Raw genomic sequence first — 27,584 nt, forward strand, 5'->3', positions numbered from 1 at the left:
CCAAAGGTTTTAAGGAAGAAAAAATGTGGAGAGGAATATTTAAAGAGAAGCTTTTCTTAAGGGTGTGGACAAGCAATCTAAGAGACACTGCCTAGAAGCAAGACAAGAACAAGAAGCCTTGTGGTGAATTGAGGTCCATCTCCTGAGCCCAGAGCATTACCACTACGTCCCTGACCAGCCATTTTTCATCTCCGAAGGTACATGCAAGAGCAAGCAGCCTTAGATAAGAGACAGAGAAGTATAACCTGATATAACATCATCTTAAGGAGAAAAAAAATCTTAAAGGCAAGGACCACCTGTTAGTGAGCTACAGCTCTTCACAGAAGAGAAAGCATGAAAGGAAGCCTCCTGTTAGCTGGGGAACTCCGAGCAAATCACTTTTATCTCTCTGAAATGGAAAGACTTCATCTTAAAATTAGATACAATAATGTCAGTTATTCAGCAAAATTGTTCTGTTGTCTTCAAGAGAACTGTTATGAAGATTAGATACCGTATAGAAAAGCATGGAGGATAAACTGGTTGGTTGGATATAGTTGAAGGTAAACCAACTGATTAATAAAAATGAGCCCCATTAGGCTGCCAATTTATGACAGACCTGTGCCAAGTGCTGGGGATAGAACGATGAATACGATATGGCTCCTGCCCTCCAGTAGCTCTGAATTGACTAGGAAGAAGGAAAGGGCAACAAATACTTTCATTAAAGAACTGGCATACTGCAGTGAATAAATAAAGAAGCAATCATCTACAGAGATAAGGAATTTTTCAAATGCAAGGGAAGTAGAGAAGGGGGAATGCTTAAATTGGCTCGGGAAGGATGTTCCCAAACAGATAGTTTTTTCCAGGCCACAGATGGCACAAAACCCTAGACAAACACTAGAGCAATTAATGGGAGAAAAGGGCTCCCTAAGCAATGAATAAGCTCACATCATATTAAACATATTAAAATGCAACCACAACCCCCATTGAATATAGTTGCTAGGTTCAGAAGAATTGAGCTGCACTTATTTGGATAGGGAAAAGTTATGCTTTTTGTCATTGAATTAAGTATTTATGAATACCTACTTGTACTTTTCTTCTTGAATTTTGGAATCAGCACATTTTTACTTTCAGGTCTCAAACAATTTGTAGATTTCTCAAAAAGCTTATAGGCCCTAGACACTACCTAATGTTGATAAAACGGTCCTTCTTATAAGCATGCTCTTGCAATTAATTTTGCATCAACTCAGGCTTCGCTGCCCAGCTGTTTGGTCAAACCAGTTTAAATATTGCAGCGAAGGTATTTTTAAGGTGCTATTAACATTTAAATCAATAGACTTTGAGTAAAACAAATCACCATCCAAAATGTGGGTGGGCCTCATCCAATCAGTTGAAAGTCTGAAGAGCAGAGACTGAAGCTCTCTCCCCAGAAAGAAATCATGCCTCAAAGAAACCCTGCTTGAATTTCCCACATTTAGGTTTTGGGTATGAGATTGCAATATCAACTTTTCCCTGAGCTTCCAGCCTGGGGGTCTACTTCTACATGATCAAGTAAGTCAATACCTTAAAATTAATGTGTGTGTGTGTATGTATATTATTGTCCACCGCTTCTGTTTCTCTGGAGAACCCTGGCTGTTACTCTTGCCATGGAAGTCCTTTAAATTAATTTAGACATTGCTTAAAAGTGAATCGGTGTTTACCTGCTTGGAGACAACAGGATGTTCTAAATTCATCCATATATTTATTCAAGTTTTGTTTTGTTTTTTTAAGTATCAACTATGTGTCAGGTATTGTGGCCAGTATTGAGTAAAGAGTAGGGCCAAAGTGGGAATTCCCTGGTGGTCCAAGGGTTAGGATTCTGCACTTCAACTCAAGGGGGCATGGGTTCAATCCCTGGTCAGGGAACTAAGGTCCCGCATCAGTTAAAAGGCCTTGGGGCAGAGCTGGAGCTTCCCTGAAGAAATTCTACCCATAGACAGTGGCTGTGATGCATGTGTGAGTGTTGCAATGTGCCCTGTAGGTTTCTTACCTGCCTAACCAACCCCCGCGATCACATTAACCACTTCCTGCAATAAGCCTCTTCTTATATTATCCCCTAATGCTTTTGTTTCTGTGGTTAAACCCTGATTGATACACTGAACATGAGACTTAAACAGTCAGAAGAGGGGTGGGAGTAGAGGGCGGGTGGAAGCGGTTTGGGTCTGAATTCAACCTGGTTTCTTGGAGAATCAAAGTGTGATTATACTACTGAGAGTTGGGGTCTGGGTCCTCGCCACTCAAAAGCCAGTAAACAGACCAGGCTGGTGGAAAGAAAAGTTTGCTTTATTTCGGATGCTGGCAAAAAGGTTGGGGGGGGAGGGAACAGATGTCTGTCCAAAGGTGGACTCCCCCCTCCACTGACAACCAGGAGGGCAAGAACGTTTATAGACTGAGGGAGGGGGCTACATGCAGAAACAGCACAGTCCACTCTGACGATCATCTTCAAGTTGGTCACTGGTGGTCTGACCAGCTTCATCTTGATTGTTTTAAATGCAGTTAATCTTCACTAGCAATAACCTCAGATGTGCAGGTGACACCACCCTTATGGCAGAAAGTGAAGAAGAACTAAAGAGCCTCTTGATGAAAGTGAAAGAGGAGAGTGAAAAAGTTGGCTTAATGCTCAACATTCAGAAAGCTAAGAGCATGGCATCCGGTCCCATCACTTCATGGCAAATAGATGGGGAAATAGTGTAAACAGTGGCTGACTATATTTTTCTGGGCTCCAAAATCACTGCAGATGGTGATTACAGCCATGAAATTAAAAGACGCTTACTCCTTGGAAGAAAAGTTATGACCAACCTAGACAGCATATTAAAAAGCAGAAACATTACTTTGCCAACAAAGGTCTGTCTAGTCAAGACTATGGTTTTTCCAGTGGTCATGTATGGATGTGAGAGTTGGACTATAAGGAAAGCTGAGCGCCGAAGAATTGATGCTTTTGAACTGTAGTGTTGGAGAAGACTCTTGAGAGACCCTTTGACTGCAAGGAGATCCAACCAGTCCATCCTAAAGGAGATCAGTCCTGGGTGTTCATTGGAAGGACTGATGTTGAAGCTGAAACTCCAATACTTTGGCCACCTGATGTGAAGAGCTGACTCATTTGAAAAGACCCTGATGCTGGGAAAGATTGAAGGCAGGAGAAGGGGATGACAGAGGATGAGACAGTTGGATGGCATCACAGACTCAATGGAACATGGGTTTGGGTGGACTCCGGAAGTTGGTGATGGACAGGGAGGCCTGGCATGCTGCGGTACATGGGGTCGCAAAGAGTCGGACATGACTGAGCGACTGAACTGAACTGAACTGAATCTTCAGTTCCAGGGTCAGTTTGTTTCCATTTCTTTGAGGCCAGTTCTTTAAACTGTGGCAGCTTATGTCACGGCTACAGTCTGGTCATCATGTAGTTAGCATCTTCCACCTGGTGGGGGTTTCAGTGTCTGTAAGACAGCTCACAGCATATGGCTCAGAATATCATCCACAGCCCTTGCTGCTGCTGCTAAGTCACTTCAGTCGTGTCCGGCTCTGTGTGACCCCATCCTTGGGATTCTCCAGGCAAGAACACTGGAGTGGGTTGCCATTTCCTTCTCCAATGCATAAAAGTGAAAAGTGAAAGTGAAGTTGCTCAGTCAGGTCCGACTCTTCACGACCCCATGGACTGCAGCCTACCAGGCTCCTCCGTCCATGGGATTTTCCAGGGAAGAGTACTGGAGTGGGGTGCCATTGCCTTCTCCCCATAGCCCTTGAGAAGGAACTAAATATCCCTGACTATGCTTAATGAGTACATCATTAGTATTTGGTCTCCTTTGACTGCTATCCTTTGTTTCCACATTTTCTCATTTCTCTGATTAAACTAATAAGTTTTGACTGAGATTTCAACAGACAAAAGGCAGGCAGAGGACATGGGGGAAGGCTCATAGGGTCCTGCTCCCGTTTCAAAGAAGAGGAAGAGGAACATGAAATTAAAGAAGAGAGAAGTGGGCAGGGGCTGGATCAAGCCCAGAGATAGGTAATGGAAATAAGTTTGGATTTTAAAAGGAATAAGAAGTTAAAAAAATAGCTGAATTTGGTTTCTAAAGGGATGATTTTTAACTACAGAAGAATAGCCTGGATGGAAATGTGATTTTAGAGGTCAAGGGTAGAAGGTGCAGACTACAGAGGGAGATTTAGAGATAGTAAATGATGCAAACTGTAAGAAAGAGAGGTAGGAGCAGCAGAGGTGAAAGTCGCTCAGTCGTGTCCTACTCTTTGTGACCCCACGGACTACACAGTCCATCGAATTCTCCAGGCCAGAATATTGGAGTGGCTAGCCTTTCCCTTCTCTAGGGGATCTTCCCAACCCAGGGATCGAACCCAGGTCTCTCGCATTGCAGGCAGATTCTTTACCACTGTGCCACCAAAGCTCTGTTCTGGACATTTTAGGTTTCATAAGACCTCGCAGCATTCAGGTCAAGTAGGCATTCGAATAAGGTGTGAAGCTTGGCAAGAAGGACAGAATTAGAGATTAACCTTAGAAAGAAATCAGGTAGAGGGTACTTAATTTACGGTGGGGGGTGGGGGGTGGGGGGTGGGAACCAGCTTATATTGAAAGGGAAAGGGGCCCAGGTTTAGCAGGAGGATCCTTAAGGAACTTAACTGAGAATGAACAGTGGGGCTTAATGAAGTCACAATGACTTAACGTTGGATCTGACTTAAGGGCTGTTTTAAATCCGAGTCCGCCGATCCTTTCACTGCACTAACAATCAGTTTGCAGCCAAAGACCGCCGCCTGGCTGGAGCCGGCTCACGCAGAACCGAAACCTCCACCGCGAGCCGGCCCCGCCCCCGCGAGCAGCGCCAAGGCCCCGCCCCTTCCCAGTCTTCTGTCAGGCTCCGCCCCTTCCCCCTGTCCTGACAGGCTCCGCCCCGTCCTGCCAGGCTCCGCCCCTTCCCCGTCCTGACAGGCTCCACAATCGCCCACAGAGATCATCGCTGTGCTCAGGCGGTTGTGTCGATCCAACTGGAAACAGAAGCCGAAACCATGGCGGAGAAGACTCAAAAGAGGTGGGTCGCTGTCTGAGAACCTGTCCTCTCCTCCCCACAGGGGTGGAATCTGCTCTTGGACGCCAGTGGTGGGGACTTAGGTGGTGTCTTTTTCTAGGCGCCCGGTTCCTAAGGCCCAGACCTGGCGTTCGCGGAGGAGGCGACGCGCTGGGGGTAGCGAGGGCCGAGAAAGGATGCGGAATGGGGTGGTGAAAGGTTCTGGTTCGTGGTCCCTCGGTGGCCTCGCTGGCCCGCGGCCACGCGCCCGCGCTGTCTCGGGCGGGCCTGCTGAGGATGCAGGGCGTTCCCGCCTCCTGGGACACAGAGGGACCCTCCCCTTTTCCGCGGCGCTCCTAACCCCTGTAGCTGTCCCGTGTCCCCATCGCCCACGGCCTCCGAGACCCTCCCTGTCCGTCGAAGGCGCTCCATGTATGTGTAGACGGACTCAAAGCGGGGGCCGCGCCTGGGCCAAAGCTAACTGCTTGGTAAACGCGTGGGTACAAGCCTCCGGGCTGCTGGGCGCTGTCAGTGGAAAGGGACAGCTGGGATGCAAGACAAGCTTCAGTTAAACCGTTTCCCAAAGCAGCAAAGTTGAGCACCCTCTGCTGACTCTTTTAGAAAATGAACACCGACAAGCCTTGTTTTGGGGGAGGGCATAAATTAACATTTAGGTTTTTCATCCATTTAGGTAAGTAATTGTAATCTTTTGCATAAGCTAAAGAGGAACAGATATGCTAGGAATATTGTGCACAGTATATAGGAGTGTGCTGTGGAGATGCGGGTACTGTTGATATTTTATTAGTTAGGACCGGCTAAGTCTTCCCTCAACTGCCTGCTCCCAGCTCCGCCCGGTCGCTCTCCGCGGTATTTGGACCACGTTTTAATTGGTCTAATGGTGAGTTTAATTATTCCTGCCTCACAAAGAAATATGCTGACTGTGACGCACACAACCTGGGGCGTCTTCCTTGGGCGTAAGATTGAAGACAGGGCATTTTTGAGTCTCTTCTGTTCTCACTTGCCCAGCGTGAGTTAAATGTTAGATAATGCTTTTTTTCATTAAAAAAAAAAATTCATAGCAAGAGGGAGGCTAAGGGAATAGAAAACTAGGATCGGAAATCATGTGTAAAATGAGCTGTTTATAGAGGTTAATTTATTTGTCCACGGCTTAATAAGATTTTTTTTTAAACACACAAACCCACCTGAAAGGAAAAGGATCGGAGAAAAAGTGTTTCTAAATGGTGATAAATTTCAAGGGCAAAATCATAAAGCTGATACAAGGAAACTGTCCAAAATGACAGGATGTTTCCAGGAAACTTCCAGCTAACAAAAAAGGGATGATTGATGTTCGTGTTTTAGAGTATGGCTGAGCATGGACTCAAACTTTAGCATGGACTATTGCTGTACACCTTTAAGCCCCGCCCCTTTACCAGATAACAGTTGCCCAACTCTTTGTGACCCCATGGACTGTAGCCTGACAGGCTCCTCTATCTATGAAAGTTTTCAGGCAAGAATACTGGAGTGGGTTGCCATGCCAATTGGGGGGGGGGGGGTGCGGTCTTCCCAACCCAGGTATCGAACCTGCTTCTTTTGCATCTCCTGCATTGGGAGGCAGATTCTTTACCAGCAAACCACCTGGGAAGCCGGGTAACAGTTACTGGGCTCCTGCCATAAGCAATCAGAGAAGGCAGTGGCAACCCACTCCAGTGTTCTTGCCTGGAGAATCCCAGGGACGGGGAGTCTGGTGGGCTGCCATCTTTGGGGTCGCACAGAGTTGGACACCACTGAAGTGACTTAGCGGTAGTAGCAGCAGCCATAAGCAATCAACTGTCAGTGAGCAACCATTAGCGGTCCTGCTCAACCATCCATGGGTGCTGCAGTGGGCCCCTCCCACAAGCCGCCAGCTGTCAGTGAGAGACAGTGGTCCCCTCAGTCAGCAGAGCAGTGGTCTTCAGACCTCAGGCAGAGAGCCAGGTAAGAGGCAGATCCTGGGGACAGTTGGGGGCTGTTTCCTGCAGGGCTCCAGAGCCCGGGCCAAGGCCTCCCACTGGCCAGGCTCAGGCCTTGAGCAGCTGCAACCTCTCCCCCATCCCTGTGTCTGCAGCATAATGGCAGCAGCGTCTGCATAGGATGCAGTCTGCAGGACCCAGCCCCTGCCCTAAGGGTGGCTTGAAGAGCCTGAGGGTCTTTGGGGTCCTGGGCGCCTGTCTCCCTCAGCAATGACGGTTACGCAGGGTCTGGGGACAGGCCCTGATGGATGTCTGCCTCCTCTTAGCCAGGACCTGGACTTTGGAGCGTGACAGCTGGGCCTTGGGACCTGGCCCTTTCTCGTCAGAACAGAGAATAACATTTATTTGGTAGAGATTTATAGGAACATCGTTACCTGACCATGAGCTGACCTCAAGAACAAAGGATCTGACCTAGGATGTTTGCAGTAACTAACCACGCCTCTACCCCAATTCCTAGAAAAGAGCTGTGTTGAAAGCTTTCAGGGAGTTTAGGGGTTTTAAGGTATAAGCCACCCATCTCCTTGCCTGGCCCTGCAGTAAACCTTCCTCTGCTCCAAACTCTGATATTTTAGTATTGTTTGGCTGCTCTGTGAGTCACATGGACTTGTGTTTCGATATTATTACGACAGTGATGTCCCAGGAATGAACTTTGCTTCAAGAAATTTCAAGGCCCTGGGCTTCAATTTCCTCATCTAGAAAATGAGGGGTTTGGAGCGTTTTCTGTTTTCTACTCCATGTCACTAAAGTTTTTCCTTCTCCTATTCAATAGAAAGGTTATATATTTTCTGTGGTTTCAGCAGACAAGTGACATTTAGTAACCCAGATGGATCATTTTTAAATTGTATTAATTTGTGCCTTGTAGAGAGGCAGTGCCTGTCAATATGATGGAGACAGATGTAGCTGTGTCTCCTCTGGACATTTCTTAAAGATAGACTTAAGGCTTATAAGTTTTTGGTTTTATCAGTATTCTTTTTTTTAAACTTATTTATTTATTTTTGGCTATTCTGGGTCTTCATTGCTGTGTGGGACTTTCTCTGATTGCAGAGAGTGGGGGCTACTCTCTAGTTGTGATGTGTGGGCTTCTCTTTGCGGCGGCTTCTTTTGTAGCAAGGCATGGGCTCTAGGCTGGGTAGTTGTGGTGCACAGGCTTAATTGCCCCGTGGCATGTGGAACCTTTTAATTTCAGAGATGCTTTTTCCTTGGAAGGAAAGCTATGACAAACCTAGGCAGCATATTAAAAAGCAGAGATACCACTTTGTCAACAAAAGTCTGTATAGCCAAGGCTACGGTTTTTCCAGTAGTCATGTATGGATGTGGGAGCTGGACCATAAAGAAGGCTGAGCACCAAAGAATTGATGTTTTCAAACTGGTGCTGGAGAAGACTCTTCAGAGTCCCTTGGACCCCAAGGAGATAAAAAACCAGTCAATCCTAAAGGAAATCAACCCTGAATATTCATTGGAGGACTGATGCTGAAGCTGAAGCTCCAGTACTTTGGTCACCTCAGGCAAAGAGCCAACTCCTTGGCATGGAGCTTGTGCTGGGAATGATTGAGGACAGGAGGAGAAGCGGGCAGCAGAGGATGAGATGGTTGGATAGCATCACTGACTCAGTGGATATGTGTTTGAGCAAACTATGGGAGATAGTGAAGGACAGCTGCAGTCCATGGGGTCAAACTTAATGACTGAACAACAGCAATATGGAATCTTCCCAGACCAGGAATCTAACCCATGTCCCCTGCATTGGCAGCCAGATTCTCAACCACTGGACCACCAGGGAAGTTCTGATGGATATTCTTTTTACTTAAAGCTTTAAAAATACTTTGTGATAGGAAGATTTGTTCACTTAAATTTATAGAAGAAAAATCCGTGCATGTCCTTTTTTAGTTTTCCACATCAGTATGGAAGTGGTGATTTTTTTTTAATATTTATTTTTGGTGTTACTCTGCATTTATATTAGGGAATATTTGGGTGGATTCTGGAATATGAATGATGGAGAAATATGTTAAAGAGTTTGTACTCTGCTGACTCTCAGCTATATTTCTGATCTAGCACTCTCTCATAGCCCCAGATCTACATATACTGGGTCTTTCTCCATGGGTACCTCAAACTGACTTCATCTAAAATTTAACCAAATACTTCCATTTTTCATTTTCTTACTTTTCTATGTACTGATGTTTTTCAAATCTTCCAACAGATATGTCAAATGCCTCCTGATTTTTTTTCTCAAGTGCTCATCACATAATCTTTCAAATTTTTTTCTTGTTTCCTAGAAATCTTCCCTTTGAAGTCCTCTGCCTTTGCCCTCTAAGACCACTGCACAGCGATTACCCTAATGTTCCCCTCTGTCCTTTTATGCTAGAGCCTCTGATTCTAGTCCCTGGCTTTGATTTTTTTGAGTTAACAATGTAGCTTGGAGATTATCCCAACTCTTTACACACAGGATTATTCATTCTTTCTTATGCTGTATATTAATTCATAGTATACCATAATGTATTAACCAGGTCTCTACTAATGGATACCTAGGTTGTTTTGAGCTTTTTGCTATTTAAAAACAATGTTGGTGTTAAGAGTCCAATGCCTCTTTTCCTCTCAAGCATTTTAAGAACACATGATACATTATTTTAGCTTGATGGATGGTATATCACCTGAGAAATTTATACTATATTAAATCTTACAGTTTACTTTTCATTTTTCCATCAGTTTGTTTTAACATTTCTGTAATTACAGTGTCAGGATAGCTTCTATAACAGTATTTTTAAACCTTACCCATGATGCATATTACTTTTTTCTTCCTGCAGTGTAAAGATCGCGCCTGGAGCAGTTGTGTGTGTAGAGAGTGAAATCAGAGGTGATGTCACTATAGGTAAGAAAATATCCTGTTAGTGTTGTTGCTCAAGAATTGGTGTTATTTAGTTTATTTCAGTGCTTGACAGTTCATTAGGTATTATTTTCTATGTTTGACTGAGGTCCTAATTTTATTGACAAAGCAATGTATTTTTAAGTGTTTAATATTTCTCAAATAATTTAGTGTAATGGAGTCTATATTAAACTCCTGTCTGATAAACTAACATGGCAGCATAATAAAGTGGTTTATTTGAGAGACATCTACTGTGTACCTACTATGTGCCAGGCCCTATGCTCACACCTGAGCTTGCACTCGGGACCCAGCAGTGAATATAGCAGAGCTCACATTCTTCTAAGAGTGTAATCCAGAGTCTGACGGACTTGGGGTTAGCATCCTCACTCTTTATCTGCTGGATTGCCTCAGGCACATCACTTCGTCTCTCTCATTTTGCCCTTCTGTATCGTTGTGTGTGTCAGGGTTAGGGTCAGCAGTTTGCAGTGATAGTAAACCCAGTAGTAGCGTAGTGTACACAGAGTTGTAAACGCAGTGTAGTAAACCCAGAGGTCTAATCTCACATAAAAAGCCTGAGGGTAGGCAGTTCACATCCCGTCAGGTGATTGTCCAGGAGCTCCAGCCTCACAGGCCAGGACGTGAGTGTCTTGGGTAAGAAAGGAGAGGAGTGGAGACAAAAGGTGCACCTCCCAGTGGAGTCAGCTCGCCTTAAATAGTCTTCCTGAAGGTTCCACAACGCCCTCTGCCTTGGGCCTGGTCTCAAGGACGCCGCTAGCTACAGAGAATGCTGGGAGATGTATTCTGAACCGGACACATTGCTGCCCCTGTGTTGGGTTCTCTTACATAGGAAAAGGGAAGAATGGATATCCAGCGGCAGCAGCTTTTTTCACATGCAAAATAAGAATGCCTTCCTCAGAGCTTTTTGAAGGATTAAATAAGAGAATATTTATGAAAGTCATTGCCCAATACCTGACCTGTAGTAAGCACTCAATAAATGTTGGCTAGCTGCACTGTAAAATCAGTTTAGCCTTGCTTTAGAGGTTAAGTCCAGCGTTTAAACGAAATGAACAATGTAACATGTGGCAACCTGGGCTTCCCTGGTGGCTCAGTGGTAAAGAATCTGCCTGCAATGCAGGAGATGTGGGTTCAATCCCTGGGTGGGGAAGATCTCCTGGAGAAGAAAATGGCAACCCACTCCAGTATTCTTGCCTGGGAAATCCATGAACAGAGGAGGCTGGTGGGCTGCAGTACATGGGGTCGCAAAAGAGTTGGTTGCAACTTAGCGACTAAACAGTTTGCTTATGTGAACATGATTGAGTTCCCCCAAGTGCACATTTTAGCCACTAGATCTTTTCCATATGTTTTCACGGGACATGGTGTCCCAGTAGCTTTATTAACGTGAGCGCGTGTTTACTAGCCACTGGGTGTTCCCAGAGTAGAGCTTTCAGGAAACGAAGTACACGTTCAGAGAGAAAATGTGCCTTGTTCTCTTACACTAACAGTATCTGCAAAAGAAAAAAAAATTTTCTGTAACTTTAGTAAATCTAAGCCTCCAGCCACTTCAGGATCATATCTTATAAAACTAGTTACGATTGTGCCAGTATTATGGAGCATCATTAGGGATTTGCCCAGGTTGGATCTAATTAATTATTTTAAATTGACAGAATTTCAAAGTTTAGAAGGTGACTCTATTTCTTTTCAGTCCTGTATTAACTTTGTTAACTTTTAAACCACTTGCAAACTTTTTACGAGGAGAAATTAGCCACATGTTTCTGTTCCTCTGCATTTTTATTCTAGTATTTTTATGGTTTTCATCATGATTCAAGGAATAACATCTAATATTAATTCGCAGGGTATTGTACAATTAGAAGGAAAGACTAAAATAATGATATTTCCCTCTCATTTCTACTTCTTCCCTACTTTAAACAATGTGTTCAGTATCTGCCATGATACACATGTAGTACGGATATCTCTACAGGCGTAAGTGTACACACAGGTATACATATATGTTTGTGTGTGTGTTTCAGATTTGAAACAGCAGGTCCTGTTCTTGCAGAGGCTTCCCTAGAAGACCAGTAAAGGCTTTATCCTGTGAAAAGAAGAGCTGGACCACTGCGTAGGATTGGGGCCTGGGGATTTCAGGAATCAGCACTCACTTTACTGTTCTCCCTCTGTCTTTCATATCTTGGTGCTCTTCCCTCTTCTTTATCCCTCTTATCCTCCTACCTTCCTTGAACGCTGAAATTATGTAAAGAAATGTGGTATTTAAATCTACTTTCCATATAAACTGATCACCGAGTGATCAGGCACCACTCTGGTGGTTAAAATATAAAATGATTATTCAACACAGATTTTCAGTGATGGATTGTAGCATAAGAAATGATATATATTTTTTAAACTAGTGATTTTAATTTCATCATTGAATGGATCTAAGTTAATATTTTTTTGAGTTTATTTTTGACCCAAGTTTTTAAAACCAGAAAATTTGCTCACTTTACAGAAACATCTCAATTTTCAAAACTAAGGAAAAGATTCAGAGTGATACAGTTACGCAGTGTTCCATGTTCCATATATCTTATCTCATTTTCATTGTGCTTATTTCTTATTCTTAATTTTATATATAAATATGGAAATTTTCCAGAGCTGATACTTAGTCATTTCTATCACTTTTGTATTTGGTGTAAAATAATCTCTAATCTTTTTGTACTATTGATTCCTTTTTCTGATGTAATATCTCAGATTAAAAAAAGCTCTTGGTAGATAAAAAAGTTCAAAGAGAGTAGAGATAAGTTACCTGATTAAAACTCACTCTCCCTACCATGTTTTCTTTTTCCTTCTTTTTTGGGGGAGGGGTGTGGAATTTTCTTAGGGAAACTTATTTTTTATTTTTTAAAAAAATTTTTTTGATGTATAGTTGATTTATGATGTGTGTTGTTAGTTTCTGCTGTACGGCAAAGGGACTCAGTTACACACATACATACACCCACCCTTTTTTAGAGTCTTTTCCCATATAGGCCATTACAGAGGATTGAGTAGAGTTTCCTGCGCTATAGAGTAGGTCCTTACTAATTATCTATTTTATATATAGTTTTATATATATATATATATATATATATATATCTCAACCCTAGTCTCCCAATTTCTCCCTCCCTCCCTCCCTGGTGACCATAAGTTTGTTTTCTATATCTGTGACTCCATTTCTGTTTTGTAAATAAGTTCATTTTTTTTAGATGCCACGTATCATATTATGTGATATTTGTCTTTCTCTCTGTCTGACTTGCTTTGCATACTATGATAATCTCTAGGTCCATCCATGTTGCTACACATGGCATTATTTCATTCTTTATGGTGGCTGAGAAATATTCCATTGTATATATGTATCACATCTTCTTTACCCATTCCTTTGTCGATGGGCTATTGCTTTTCAATTTAGGGCTGGTTTTGTTTTTGCTTAATTTATCAGAATAACTAATGTAAGTCTTCTGTTACAGGATAGATATGGAGATTTCATGATGTTTTACATAACTTTCCATCCCCTCATCAGTTTTACCTTGCTATGTTTCAGTTAGTAGAACTTCAAATTTTCTGTTTTCCTAGAAAATCAAGTATTTGGTTTATCAAAGAAACTAGTCTGAAGCTTTGAAGTGTAGTCCTTAACCAGAAACGCTATGTCTGTGGCGCTGCTGGAACCTGACCTCCTTCATTAGAGTCTGCTAGGAAACAGACCTTGGGAAAAATAACAGTTCTCTCGTTAATTATAATTTGGGTAAATAAGGTTTCATCTTATTTACTATCAAGCCTGCTTTTTTTTTAAGCCTGCTTTTAATTAGACTGCCTTGATTTATGGCTTTTGCATTATTTTCTGAAAATTTTGCTTTAAAAGCTGAAGCACATTTTAGAAAGGTACGTCTGTGCAGTCATGTAGTCCTGTTACAGCGTGAAGGCAGACTCCTGGGGTTCGGACAACACCTGGGGACTCATGGTGTGAAGGCAGAACTCCTACAGTGACGGAGCTTTGTCATGGAAGCACTTTGTCCCCCTTTGTTGTTCTTTCCATTAGAGTTTTTAATACAGATCAGAAGCTTCCCTTTTATTGTGGAAATTTTTTTAAATTGAGGTAACATTGGTTTATAATATTACATAAGTTTCATATGTACAACATTATATGGAAATCTTTTTCAATAAGGCAAAACAGTGGCTTTGACTTGAGAAATCCATCGAATATAAAACAGTTGTTAAAAGTACTTCATCTTATAGGTCAAAGGAATTGTTTTCATTTTCAAGAGACCTTGTGGCTTTTGGAACTATTTATTGACATATGAAAATGTCCACAAAGATTGCTTTCTGTGGCAAAGATAGACAGGAAAAATACCCTTTACTAGCTGAAGGGAATGGAAATATGATGCAAGGAATGTCTTTCTGGCTAGGTTGCATCAAGCCCAGCCAACCATTTAGAAAAATAATTCATCAGCCAGTAAGGCAGCTCCAACTCTAGACACATTTATCCAAACAAGGAGATAAGCCAAATAGGGTTTCAGCACATTTGGTAAGAAAATACACAAACTACCCTGCCAGAAAGAGCACCAAGAAAGTTCACGACAGCCTTTTAATAAAAACTTTCGATGGTGACAGATTTTTATTTTTAAAGCATTTTAACCCCAAGACCCTTGAGCTTGGTTTGAATTCAGACCATCCTAGGTGAAAGTGCCACTTGCATGCCGAGCAGTCTGGAGCAGACTGTGCTCACAGTTCAGTGTGCGGTTGCTGCCCGCGTCTTGCACGAGTGCTGGGCTCTCAGGCCTTCTGGTGCCAGCCTCCAGCGCCGTGCAGAGACAAGGCACCTGGTCAGGCATCTCCTTTAAGAAGTTCACCAGACTTGAGTCTTAGCAGTCACATATACTGCGGTTCATGTTGAAAAATAACCTCTCTAGTCTCTGCCCCAAAAAGCCCTGCAAGAGGTTAAGGGGAGCTGTTTAGTTTGTCCCCCGTGACCTTGATGTTACGTCACAATTCAGAGGAGATCACATTGCCAACATTCAATGGCTCATGGAGAAAGCAAGGGAGTCCCGGAAAAATATCTACTTCTGCTTCATTGACTACATTGAAGCCTTTGACTGTGTGGATCCTAACAAACTGTGGAAAATTCTTAAGAGACAGAGGAGACCAGATCACCTGACCTGTCTGCTGAGAAACCTGTATGTGGGTCAAGAAGCAACAGTTAGAACCGAACACAGAACAACGGACTGGTTCCAAATTGGGAAAGGAGCATGTTAAGGCTGTATATTGTCACCCTCCTTATTTAACTTCTATGCAGAGTACATCATGCAAAATGCTGGGCTGGATGAAGCACAAGCTGGAATCAGGATCGCTGGGAGAAATATCAGCAACCTCAGATATGCAGGTGATACCACTCTGTTGTCAGAAAGTGAAGAGGAGAGAGCTTGTTGTTGAGAGTAAAAAAGCTGGCTTGAAACTTAACATTAAAAAAACTAAGATCACAGCATCTGGTACCATCACTTCATGGCAGAGTTTATTTATTTGGGCTCCAAAATCAGTGCAGTGACTGCAGCCATGAAATTAAGATGCTTGCTCCTTGGAAGAAAAGCACGCTAGACAGTATGTTAAAAATCAGAGACATAACTTTGCTGACAAAGGTCCACAGCAAAGCTATGGTTTTTCCAGTAGTTATGTACAGATGTGAGTTGGACCATAAGGCTGAGTGCTGAAGATTTGATGCTTTTGAACTGTTGTGCTAGAGAAGACTCTTGAAAATCCCTTGGACAGCAAGGAAATCAAACCTGTCAATCCTAAAGGAAATCAACCCTGAATATTCATTGGAGGGCTGATGCTGAGGCTGAAGTTCCAATACTTTGGCCACCTGATGAGAAAAGCTGACTCATTGGAAAAGATGGTGATGCTGGGAAAGATTGAAGGCAAAAGGAGAAGGGAGTGGCAGAGGATGAGATGGTTAGATGGCATCACCGACTCAATGCATATGAGTTTGAGCAAACCCCAGGACATAGCGAAGGACAGAGGAGCATGGCATTCTGCAGTGCATGGGGTCTAAGAGTTGGACACGCCTTAAGGATTGAACATTGACAGTTTGACCTTTCAAGTCACTTCAGAACTCCAGGACTTGTAGTTTGGCAGCGTGACCACCAGGTGGAGCTGTTGTCTTCAACAGGTCTCATGGAAACTGCTCACTGGTCTCCTGTAATGCTTTGTATCCCAGGGAAGGCCCTCAGACTTAGAACCAGCTTTCCAGTTATTTACTAACACTCTTGTTAAGAGTGATAAGAAATAATAATAATAAAATACCCGGCTAACATAGCTCCAACATTATTTTTAAACGGGAAAAAATGAAAATATCAATTGTTTTCAAACCTGTACTTTAGAGGAACTTTTAAAGAAGCATAGGTCCCAGCGTAACCTTTGTCTTATCAACCTTTTCTCACGTAGCTTTTTGCAAGACTGCTTGTCAAAAGCTGCAGCCTGAGGACCAGCAGAATATCTCGTGCCTCTGGGTCCTAATCTAGCTGTGGTAAAGGATCTGCTTTCTGTCACAGCCAGGACGACCTCTTCCTCCTGTCAGATCTTTAATGCCAGTATGGAAAATTTTTATTAATCTTTTCCACTGTCTTACAGAAAGGTAAAGAATTTCTTCCCTGTTTAAAAGGTTTCACCCTGTTACCTGAGTGTCAGGGGAATAAAGCAGTCCCTTTTCTTCTGTTTCTCAGACCAGAAAGAGTTATTTTGTTTTCTGTGATAAAGTTCTTAGCTCTTAGTGTCAGATAGTGATGAACCTCCCATTTTGAAGAACTATGGGCCAGACCCCATGATTTCCTTTCCAAATATAATCCACACTTCAACCTGGTGAGATAGGCTATCATAGACTTCATCTTTTTATAGATGAGAAAACTGAGGCATTTGAGAGGCTAAGCACACAGCTTTTAAGTGATAAAGGCCAGAGCCTGGACTTTCTAGACAAGGGATGTGGTTGCTGGCTGGGGCTCTAATTATAAAGAACTGAAAATAGAAAGATCGTGTCCCTTTATCATAGAATATCTTAACATAAAATATAAATCTGGCATTGTGCAAACCACAGCTTTAAATTGCTTCACACAGCTAGAAAGACCTATAAGAAATTTCTCATTTCAAAGGAATCCAGTGTTTGTTTCAGCATTGTTTTAGCACCTCCCCCCAGAAGGGGTAATTCTTCTAAATGCCTATTATTAAGGGATTGGTTAAATAAATCATGGTATATTAAAATGATGTGAAATAATATTCAACAATTTTTTTAAAAAATGGGCTTATGTGGAAAAAATCACCATAACTTCTTAGGTGAAAAAGCAAATTATAGAATAAGTACCATTCCTTAGTTTTTGAAATTCATATTTTAGTATGTAAAATTCATATTTTTTCTCCTTCAAGTTGAACTTATCTTCTAACTTTCTAGGGAAATATATTTTATATGCAGTCATATTTACAGATTTTAAATATATACTAGTACTTAAGTCTGCAGTAGTACTCCAAACTTTTAAGAATAGTTAACCTACAGGGAATGGGATCAGCAGGAGGAGAGAGGATCTTTCACTTTTGACTTTGATTGAGTTTTTTGGGATGAGCAGGTATTCCTTTTATAATTACGTGTAGGTGTGTGTGTGTGTATTTATAATTATGTGTATGTGTATATTTATAATTATGTGTGTGTGTGTGTTTATAATTATGTGTATGTGTGTATATTTTTTTACCAAAGGAGAAAGGCACCCATGGTCACAGTCATGGTCACCTTGAGAAGCTTCCCAGGGATCTGAGTGACCCCATCTTCCATTCTGAAATCTCCTATCCTAAGCAGGAGCATTTGCCAGGAAAGTTTTACTTTAGCAGCTGAGGATTTAGGGAGCCAGAGGTGACACAAATAACAAAGCCAGCCTCTGTGTGTCCCCTGACCCCGCACCCATGTTGGGCCCCACCCTCTGTATCAGTCCCCAGCTCTTCATTGTTGGGGAAAAAAATAAGCTGTCCTGAGATTCTTTCCAATTCTCTGGGCACCAGGAACACCTCCTTATTTATTCTAATACATTTTTGAGTGAGTGTGTTAAGTCTTCCCGATTTTCAAGACAGACAAAGCTCCAGAGGGCAAAAATAGCACCCATTCCTTTTTGTTTCCCTATAACATACAGCCCTGCATCTTGCCTGTCACTAGCAGAGAGTGATTGTTGAATAAATTAGCAGTTTATTAGTACAGTTTATTGGACAGTTGAGTACTGAATTTCACGGACAGTGTCGTCTTCGGCCTCCCTGCCTGCCTCGTGTCAGCGCTTCTGCCCACCCTGTCATGCTGTCAGAGTCAGCTGCGTCCTGTATAAAGCAAAAACTTCCTGTCCTCGTGTTTACAGATAAGGATGGCCTTGGTCTGCGTTGGTGGGGCACGTTGGGAGGGCGTGCCTGCAGTGAGGTTATGTTTTCTCATCAGTGGCTTCATTATCACCCAAATGCTAGGCCTTAGGGTAAATCAGAGGAAGGGAATGGTACAGTCCAGAACCAATGGCCATGTTTAGGCCATGCAGGGCCTCCTCCACCCTGGTGGTGAAGGGATGCGATGAGGGCCCTTCCTACCCCTCAGCGTGAGGCTGGAGTCACTGCCTCACCTCTCCCACTGCCAGAGTCCAGAAACCACGCTTGGCCCCTTTGTCTGCCTCCCTTTATCCTTTTCAGCTGGTTAAAATCATATCCTCGACTAGACAGCAAGGGCTCTGCCTTCTTCCACTGAGTAGGCTTACAATAAGGATGGTGACAGAGTAGCAAAGGTCAGGTTAGTCTCCATGTTGTCGAACTCTCATTCCACCCGTATTTCATCATGTTCCCTTGATAAAAGGGCTAATCCTGTAATACACCAGCATGAGAAAGTGTTGCATGGTTCACCAGCATAAGCAAGTACCAATGTTGTAAGCAACGAGAGCCTTACCTTTATGAGGGAGGAGAAGGAAAGGAATTAATTTTTAACTGCCAACTCTATGCCAAAATAGCATTGTCTACAAGCAGTGTTTCATCTGATTCTTACAACAACCCTGCAGGACTGGTATTATCACCACCCCCATTTCACCACTGAGATGACAGAGACTTCACAAGCGAGGGTGAGCTGGGACTATCCGGCTCCAAAGCCCTGTGCTGTCTCCCCTCTCCTGGGCTGGAGATTTGGCCCAAACTACAGTGATGGCCTTTGTAACGTGCCCCGTGGGGTACCTGGTACCTGCTTTAGGAAACGTTCCTCCCGACAGCCTCCTTGGAAGCTCGGCCTCCACAGGTAATTTCTTTTCCATCCATTTAACAGGACCCAGGACAGTGATCCACCCTAAAGCACGAATCATCGCAGAAGCCGGTCCGATAGTGATCGGTGAAGGTAACCTGATAGAGGAACAGGCGCTCATCATAAATGCGTGAGTAGGCCCCTTACAGGTGCTTTGAATGAGCTGCTGCAGAGAGAGTCTCCATTAGTGTCAGCCATCTCTAGGGACCTTTTCCAGCTGACATCTGGAAAGCCCACTGTCTGAGAACCAGGAAGACACTAAGGATCTTTTCCAACACAAGTGCTTAGTAAGTGAGGACACTACAGACTAGAGGGGCAGAGAGACTTGTCCAAGGTGAAGCGGCTCATAGGTGGATGACTGGAATCTCCGACTCCGGGTCTGGGCATCTTCCCTTACGTGGGCCAGCCTCTTTTGTTCCTTAAGGAGACGTTTCCTGAGGACACCCCAGTGTCCCTGTGCTGCTCCCAGCCTCGAATTGTCTTCTGATTGGATGTTTTGATTCTGGCTGCCAAGTTATTACTCATGCCAGGCCACGTGAACTTCAGTCTGATGTGTATTTTCATATGCCTTGTGGGGATAACAGAATTATATTTGAAAAACTGGAGGTCCTAGAGGCAATTTTTCAACTTTAAAGATTAAAAACAATTATAAGCTATTAGAACATGTATGATCTTATTGAAGTAGACTGTAATACCTATGAAATTTTTACAAGCATCTGTAAAGCTAGATAAAATTTTGGCAGGAAATTCAAGCTTATACCTGATTTATAGCAACAGTGTATGGAATTTGTAGTAAAGACCTTGGGAAAATATTTAACTGTGATAAAGAGATTGATTTGTCTTAATGCTTACTTAGGCTTTGGGAGTTTCTTACTATATTAAACAGTTTCTTTTTAAAATATATTTTGGCACCTTTAGTGTAAGTCAATTAACAACAGCTATATTCTGCAGTAACTCAGCTGTCAGAGATAAAGCACCATTTTTAAATGGCTTCTTCCTCTTAGACTACAAACATTTTTTTGTTACAAATATTTCAGCTAACCACGTAACAGCATAAAATGATTATTTTACATGAATATCTGTTTATATTTCACAATCTTGAATGGTTATTAGGAATGGAAAATCTTCAAGTTAGGCATGATTTTGATTCCAGTTTAACAAGCTGAGAGTCCCAGCCAGCTTCTTTTCTACCTTGTCCTGGGAAAGGCCCCTGGACTTTGAGTTTAAAAAATAAACAAAGGAAGACTGACCTTCTATACACACCTGTGATTTCTTTACATTTCAGTAGTTCTTTTTCAATTCAGAATCAGGTCTTCTCCAGCATAGAGGATAAATAATTCACTTGGATTAAGAAATTACTGAACATCATTACATATATTAAGCTTGATAGAGGTACAATTGAGAGAAAGAACCCAAATTCTGTAACAGGAGAATTGCTTATTGCATTATTGACTTTCTGATAATTTCTCTCTTCTTTTTATAGTCACCCTGATAATATCACTCCTGATGCAGAAGATCCAGACCCCAAACCTATGATCATTGGCACCAATAATGTGTTTGAAGTTGGCTGTTGTATCCTTTGCAATAATTTAAGAGAAGTCATTCCCGACTGTCTTTCAGTACCCGATCTCCTCTGTAGAAGTTGTCATAAATTATCTGCCAAATACTTTATGTATACATATATCTATATATATATATATATATACACACACACATACACTTTATATATAATAATTTAATTATATATGTGACCTATATTATGTGTGTATATATATATATAAATAAGAATTATATTTTTAGGACTAGGCCATCCATGTCTTGAAAAGACTTATTTACTGTATATCACAAAAAACGATTCCCTCTCTTTCACTGAGTAACTTCAGAGCGTGGAGGAAGCGTGCTGTTTTCAGGCGTGCACGTGTGCACATGCACACACTCACCTCTAGGAACCGTCTTGCTTGTGTTGCTGCATCTTGTCAGCGGGTCCAGTGGCTGAGTGGCAGTGGACATGAAGCAGAGTAATCTTGGCTTCAATCCTGATTTAAGAACCACAGCTCTGTCCATTTGTGACTCCTGTATAGTTTTAGGTTGACAGCGTGTTGTTGTCTGATACAAGGAAGTGGTGAATGGGCTGGAAATATTTCATTCTTAGATGTTTTTCTCCTGAGTGTTTCCATGCTTTTGCTGATTTCATGCTCTAAAAAGAGTAAAATGTTTTCATAATGTGAGTAAAATCTTTTCATAGTGTGAGTAAAACATTATAAGAGAAACTATTAATACTTCAAGGAAAAAATCTAAAGGTTTAACAATAGCAAAATATTTAAATGAATTAAGCTTCAGTTATAAGATACACCATTAGAACCATTAAGCATCACTTAAAATTATGTTTTTAAAGATTCTGATGGTATGGAATAAGGCTTGCAAAGGTAGGTGAACTGAATGAAGCAAGCTACCAGTGGTTATACAGCTTTATTTTATACAGTTTGATTTCCAGTTATGTAAAGGGAATTATATATCTTTACATAAAGATGTGTCAAGCTGTTAACAGTGCCATCCTTATGTGATTGGGGGTTAGTTTTAATGTTCTTAATTATGAAAATATGTTTCTTAATTATGAAAATACTCATAAAATTGGGGTATAAGGTGCTCATTTCTTTAAAAATATAGAAGTCGTTTATTTATACTTCAAGATATTTCTATTTAAAGAATTAAACTTTACTTGCTGACTGCCCTGGGCAGGGAGTTCTGGTCAGCCCAGCCTGCGGGGCCCTCCCAGACCTCTCTCCGCCCCACTGCAGGACAAGGAGAGTGAGTCAGAAAGAAAAAGATGAACATGTTCACAATATGTACTTAACTCTAGCTTACAGATTGCCAAGCCATGAAAATAGGAGATAATAATGTTATCGAGTCAAAAGGTAAGCTATGTTTGGAAATATATTGTGAGAAGTGATTACCTCCTTTCTCTCTGTGGTGGTCTAGAAAATAGCCTAAGTGCAAACCATGACGAAGCCATGTGCTTAGAAGGACTACAGGCGTGGTTGGAAGCAGGCTAACATAGCCGTGAGATGAATTTTTTGCCTTTAAGGAACCTAATCTAATCATGTGTTTTATCCATTAAATTAAATTTCTAGCTGTGTACATTTAAGTCAGGATTGAGTTAAACCCTCAGGTGAAAGATTTGAAAAAGATTTCTACTAAAAACTCGTGTCAGTGGTAATTTAGTTGATTCATGTTATTGTTGAATTAAAGGAAAAAAAAACAATTTCTCTAGTAGTTTGCTGTCTTTAATTTCAGGACTGCTTTCCCCTAGCCCATTAGAAACAAATATAAGCTATTTATCACAGGAGGGGCTAGGCAGGGGGCTTACCTGAGTTGCCACCACTGCTGGGAGGTGACTCCAAGAACTTGTCCAAAAAGAACCAGAATGATAAGACTTCTCTGTTTATTTTTCTCAATAATGATATCTATTTAAGAGGAAAAATACACTCATTTTATTCATTTAAAAAATTTTTATTTATTTTTGGCTGTGCTGGGTCTTTGTTGCTTCCAAGGCTTTTCTCGAGGTGAGGTACACGGCTTCTCATTGCAGTGACTTCTCTTTTCGGGCACAGGCTCCAGGGCGCGTGGGCTCAGTAGGTGCAGCTCCTGGGCTCCAGAACACAGGCTCCATCGTTGTGAGCGTGGACTTAGTTGTTCTGCAGCATGTGGGATCTGCCCAAATCAGGGATGGAACTCATGTCTCCTGCATTGGCGGGTGGATTCCTTACCACTGAGCCACCAGGGAAGCCCATGACTTCTTTATTATTTTTTTAAATTAATTAATTTTAATTGGAGGATAATTACGCCATTGTGGTGGTTTTTGCCATATGTCGACATGAATCAGCCATGGGTGCACATGTGTCCCCCCATTCTGAACCCCCCACGCCCCTCTCTCCCCACCGGCTTTGAGTGCCCTGCTTCATACAACGAACTTGCACTGGCCAAGACCTCTTTAGAATAGTGCCTTTCCTTTCTTAGTCTTGAATGGCATGAAAGAAGATTTTTTTTAAAAATAATTAGACTTTTTGTTAACCTACTTAATGGTTTTTATTTAATTTGGATTATCAGTTATGATGATGATGAGTATCATTGTCATTTTCTATTTATTGTATATGTACCGTGTGTCAGACTTGTGCTTGACACTTGACATTTATTATCTCATTTATTCCTTACAGCACATTGTGAAGTAGGATGGGCTCCATTTTAGAGATAAACTGGCTGAGCACTTACAGGTCACACAGATCACAACAGCGCTCTGTTTTGAATCCACTTAATACTAGCCTGGTTCGTGCCTCTCTGCTGTACAAACTCTGGACTGAAGTACTTCTTTTAATATATCTCTCAAGGACAGTTTGTATTTTTATGCTTGCATTGTCTTAGGAAAAAAGCAGTGTTCTAGTCGTTGAGTCGTTGAATGCCTTATGTAGTAGTTCTCTGTCTTTCCTGCAGCGTATGTAGGCAGAAATGTAATACTGACAAGTGGGTGTATCATCGGGGCCTGTTGCAACCTGAACACGTTTGAAGTCATCCCTGAGAACACAGTAATCTATGGCGGAGACTGCCTTCGTCGAGTGCAGACTGAACGGCCACAGGTACTAGAATCTCTTTAGGAGGTGCCGTCCTTTCTAGGGCTGCTAATTTTCCCCAAATACCACATAAATGTTTTAATGGGGCAGCGAGTCTGTTACTTAAAAAGCAAATGATTAAAATAAAGCATCAGAGGAACATTCCTAAAACTACAGTTTATTTGTTGACTCAGTAGAATTATTGAGTCCTTCAGTTAATATCAGAAATACGTCCAAAGATGACAGTGACACATTGACTTTGGGAAGAGAACATCCAGGGATGTTACTTTTTTCTTATATATTTTCACTGGTGCATTACAAACTATACTGATTTGCTCCTAAAATACCAACCTTCAAGGGTAAGAAATGAACCTACCAAATTACTGTACACCCAATTTGGGTCTACCTATCAGTTTACTGACATAGTTGGCTTGAAAATAAATGCAGCTTGTGAATATACAAGTATATTTAGATATTTTCCTGGCTTATGAGGAATTGTCCCCTCCTAATAACCAAGAATAATGGCATGTATGCATTTGGAGTTTCATGTTAGAGTAGGAAATAAGTATCGATAGAGCATTTGGGGCTTCCTTTGGACAGAAGGCATTCTGATTGAAGTTTTAACCTTACTGCTTGGCACACGCAGTCTATTTCCTTGGTTACGCGGCCTCCTTCCCCTCCCCCAAAGAAAATGTTTGCAAGGCATTTAGCACTTTTGATTCTTAGCCATATTTTATCAGAAATTAAAATGCCAGTTCTTTCTGGCTTATTCTAATTCTGTAATCTTTGGCTTTTATTATTATAAGCAAGTATTACTATTCTCTGGACCAAAAAAGAAATAAGAACAAATCTAGTATTTTTTCACTTATCTTTCTGCATAACAGCAAAATGATTGAAGAGGGAGAAATGAAGCTGGAGTTGGGTTAAGGGAGATTAGAATTAAGTGAGCAAGAATATCTGAAGTTTAATACGTAATGGTATGTATGCAACACTGTTTTCCATGTTTTACCAATTACAAGGATCACATAGAGATCCTTATTACAAATGATCCCCAGACTTTTTCAACCAAAGTGGTTAGGGCAAAGGGCCTAACAGTACACCAAGTGAATTTTACAGTGAGGCCAAGTGTGAGCAAAGCTGATATATGAAGAGTGAAGATCAGATGAGTGTCATAGCTGTGTGCTCTGTCACATAGAAAGCAGTGTACTCATGTTGTCTACTATAATTGAAACTCTTTCACTTCTTAGAGGCCAAGATGAAATGTATAAAAAGCAAGGTTGAAAACTGATAAACATACATTTTTATATGCAAAAGTTTTATATTACCAAACTTAATGTATATTCATTGTAAATTGAAAAAGCAGGAAAGCAAAATTAAGTCAGTGAACGGGATCCACCACAGGGGGCACAGGTTCAATCCCTGGTCAGGGAACTAAGATTTGGCATGCCTCAGTCCAAAAAAAAGAGATCAGTGAAAATCACCTGTAATTCCATGACTTAGTGATAATCATTTCTACTTGATGCTCTTAACTTTGCTTTCTGCTGGCCAGTTCTTAATTCTCTCACCTTTTTAGCCCCAGACACTACAGCTAGATTTCCTGATGAAAATCTTGCCAAACTACCATCATCTAAAGAAGACCATGAAAGGAAGCTCAACTCCAGTTAAGAACTAAGAACAATAGATGACATCAAGATGATATTTGTGTTTGACCAGTGTCTTTTTTTTTTTGGACCAGTGTCTTTTGAAAGAGCCACATGTTTGTGCATTCATAACAGTCCACAAAACACCTGTTGACTTTATCTTGTAAAATTGAATTAGAGAAGAAAGTAATGGATTTTCATTGTAACTGTCCTCTATAATTTATATGAAGTGTATTATTTTCTGATGTCCTTGTCCCATTCTGATAATTTACAGATTTTTTTGTTCTGTGTTGCGTGTTATATAAAATGTTGGCCATGAATTTTAGTTATGTAAAAGACTACCCATGATAAGAAAGAACATATTGTTATGTATTTATATTCTAACACATACTAAACTAAATAAAAATGTTGATGACAGGACTTTTACTTTAATCAGTTTTTCTACTTGCATCAACTTTCCCAAAATAGCTCTTTTAATTTTTATTGTATACTAGTTAAATATTAAAGCTAATGTGTTTACCTTTTCCTTTTGTGAATTTGTGGCTGTCTAAAATTTCAGGTGAAATTTCAGCAGCTATTGAATTAATTTAGATTTCATTTTGTTCCCAAGAAAAAAATTTTTTTTTTCTTTTTAGTAAAACAAAAAAGTAATCAGGGAAAGATGTATTCAGTAGAATATGAGGTCAAAAAGAATGGTGTCTAATGAAAATGACAAGTAAATGACCATTGAGTGGTATTCTTAAGTTTCTGAGGACAATGAAGCTAGAAGAGATTTTGATATATTAAATTTTTGGCATATTACTAATCAATAATTATCAACCTTGGCATGATTCTGTTTACCTGATTACATAATAGGCAAAATATTGAGAATTTTATGTAATTCCAAGTTTTTCTTTTAATAAATTCAAGTGCGTGCATTTAACGGAACATAGTAACTTTTGAATTAGTAGATGTTGATTAATACTAAGACATTAAATGCTAAAATATTTTCTCTTGAAACATTTTTTTAATTGAAATACAGTTGAGTATGTTGTGTTAGTTTTCCACGCACAGCAGAATGATTCAGTTATGCATATATGCGTATTCTATTTCATATTCTTATCCATTATAAGTTATCACAAGGTTAATTTTTAATTGTGGATAGTAAAAAATCTATTTTTGAATTTCTGAAAATGACTGGTACAAATCAGCCTTTGTTCCAAATGTGAATGACTTTATTTTGGTAAGAATATTCATGACTCAAGTTAGAAAAGTATACTGCAACATGTAGTGGTTTGAGAAGAGAAGAACATCACATAAATGTCCTGTTTTTGATAACTGCTGTCTATTCATTTTTCAACCCCTGGTGATCACCTTAGGATGTTGTTGATTACAAAAATTTCTAGGTAAAAGAGCAGAAATTACAAAACTACCCTTGCAGTGCTGTGCCAGTTCTGAATATTATCTCTGGCTAAGCTCTGATGTGCTCATAACTGCCCTGTGCTCCAAACTACGCAGGTAGTATGTGAAGACAGCAGCGGGATCCCTCCCGAGGAGTTGGTAATAAGGTATCCCCAGAGCATCAAACTATTAAATCATCATGTGAGAAGAGCCTCAACGTTTATCAGGTACACTGTGGCTTTTAACTGCTATTAACTCATTTGAGGAAAGAAAATGTTAACAGAAAATGTCGGTTTACCAGGAGTACAGAGAAAGAAAGTGTGACAGCGTGAACAGTTGTTAACCCATGGAGGGGAGGTGCTGAATCCAAGAGATGTGAGCTGTTCGGTGACCAGAGGTGTTCTGTGCCTCAGGTCATATGTCTTGGAAAGACAGTACCTCTGGCCTTGCCACTTTGGCCTCTAATTCCAAGCTCAACCTAATTGCTGATTTGGCCTCTAAGCCATTGTTCAGAAAGAGGGGGAACTCAGAATGCCATTCTGCACACAGAATTTAGAGAAACTTTCTGATTTATACATCCGTGTCATGTGAACTTAGTTTGTGTAGTTCAGCATCCATGTCTGTCCGTTTAGCCGATGAGTTTTGAATATTTTAATGGAATAGTTTATCTCCCTTCAGGACAAAGAATCAAAGACAGATTTTTGCAGTTCTTACTCTTTGGGGCTTCTCCATAGCCAGGCTCCCAGCCTTCTAG

The 27,584-nt window shown here is 41.2% G+C and overlaps 1 protein-coding gene across 1 annotated transcript; it reads left to right on the forward strand.

The window, feature by feature from the left end:
* Positions 1 to 4,943: 4,943 nt before the first annotated feature.
* DCTN6 (dynactin subunit 6) lies at positions 4,944 to 25,870 on the forward strand. Its single transcript, XM_061134948.1, has 7 exons — positions 4,944 to 5,054; positions 9,838 to 9,902; positions 19,231 to 19,336; positions 20,690 to 20,778; positions 22,074 to 22,121; positions 23,695 to 23,837; positions 25,384 to 25,870. The coding sequence occupies exons 1-7, from the start codon at positions 5,032 to 5,034 to the stop codon at positions 25,480 to 25,482; spliced, it is 573 nt and encodes a 190-aa protein (XP_060990931.1). The 5' UTR covers positions 4,944 to 5,031; the 3' UTR covers positions 25,483 to 25,870.
* Positions 25,871 to 27,584: the final 1,714 nt, after the last annotated feature.

This window comes from Dama dama, chromosome 32 (genome assembly GCF_033118175.1).
Source record: "Dama dama isolate Ldn47 chromosome 32, ASM3311817v1, whole genome shotgun sequence".
NCBI classification, from domain to species: domain Eukaryota; kingdom Metazoa; phylum Chordata; class Mammalia; order Artiodactyla; family Cervidae; genus Dama; species Dama dama.